Source organism: Formica exsecta, unplaced genomic scaffold, assembly GCF_003651465.1.
Source record: "Formica exsecta isolate Colony F162 unplaced genomic scaffold, ASM365146v1 scaffold2811, whole genome shotgun sequence".
Taxonomy (NCBI): Eukaryota; Metazoa; Arthropoda; class Insecta; order Hymenoptera; family Formicidae; genus Formica; species Formica exsecta.
Window position 1 is genome coordinate 1 of NW_021850075.1, and position 1104 is coordinate 1104.

General features: G+C 30.9%; 1 protein-coding gene across 1 annotated transcript; it reads left to right on the top strand.

Moving 5' to 3' along the window:
* Positions 1 to 6: 6 nt before the first annotated feature.
* Positions 7 to 1097, top strand: LOC115237180 (acyl-CoA Delta(11) desaturase-like; the record flags this gene model as incomplete). The annotated part of the gene is made up of 3 exons (XM_029810062.1): positions 7 to 104; positions 392 to 577; positions 850 to 1097. Coding segments are annotated over 3 exons (468 nt in total), but the record flags the coding sequence as incomplete, so codon positions are not given.
* Positions 1098 to 1104: the final 7 nt, after the last annotated feature.

Sequence of the window (1104 nt, forward strand, 5' to 3'; positions counted from 1 at the left end):
ATTGGTTGGATAATGATGAAGGAACATCCGAAATTTATTGAAAAAGGCAAACAGATCAATATGTTAGATTTTTTGTCGGATCCTGTCGTAGTTTTTGGCGAAAAGTAAAAAATATTCTCTTTATTTTGTAGTGAATTAGAGAATAAATTTGTATTTTTTTACATATAATAACATAAATAAGTATCGGCAAATGTATTCTTGAGATATGTAATGCAACAATTTTATTTCTTATAAGTGAATTATAATTTTTTTTTTTCTAAATTCAAAATTTATTATATGAAGAATTACTATATAAGAAAAAGAATTTCAAAGAATTTCTTAATAGGTATTTAGTGAAATGCATAGACGGCACTTGAATGATTTCAAAACGTTCACAATAGCATTTTTATAGATATTATTTATCACTTCAACTCTTCTTTGGCTTCATTCTACCTACAATAATACCAGTATACCTCTGGAACGAAACCTGGGCCAGAGCCATAATATCGCAAGTATTTATACGATACATTATCACTCTGCACACCGTGTGGACCATCAATAGCATCGCTCATGCGTGGGGTACTAGACCATATGATAAGTATGTAATTCGCACGTTTAATTACGATATCCAAAATTTCATCTGTGCGCGATTAACAATAAATTATAAAACTTTAACATAATTGTTTGCATAATAACAAATAATTACTTTATATAATACAAAGCGCACAATTATATTGTTAAAATTTTCTTCAGAAAATAGTGTTTTACTTATATAGCGGCCTTGGTGTAATTTTTGTGACATAATTATATAAGGCTTAATGTTTAGTCTCATTATATTGAAATCGCTCGATAAAATGTTTTCGTTTTTAGAAACATAAAACCGACGGATAATATTATTATCAATTACTTGACATTGGGAGAAGGATATTACAATTATCATCACGTGTTTCCCTGGGATTACAGAGCGGCGGAAATAGGAAACAATAGAATGAATTACACCACACTCTTTATCGATATGTTTGCGAAATTAGGATGCAATTGCCGGTTTCGCTAATTCGCTGAGTGACTGTATGGTGGCGCCAACATTAGCTCTCTCTCTCTCTCTCTCTCTCTCTCTCTCTCTCT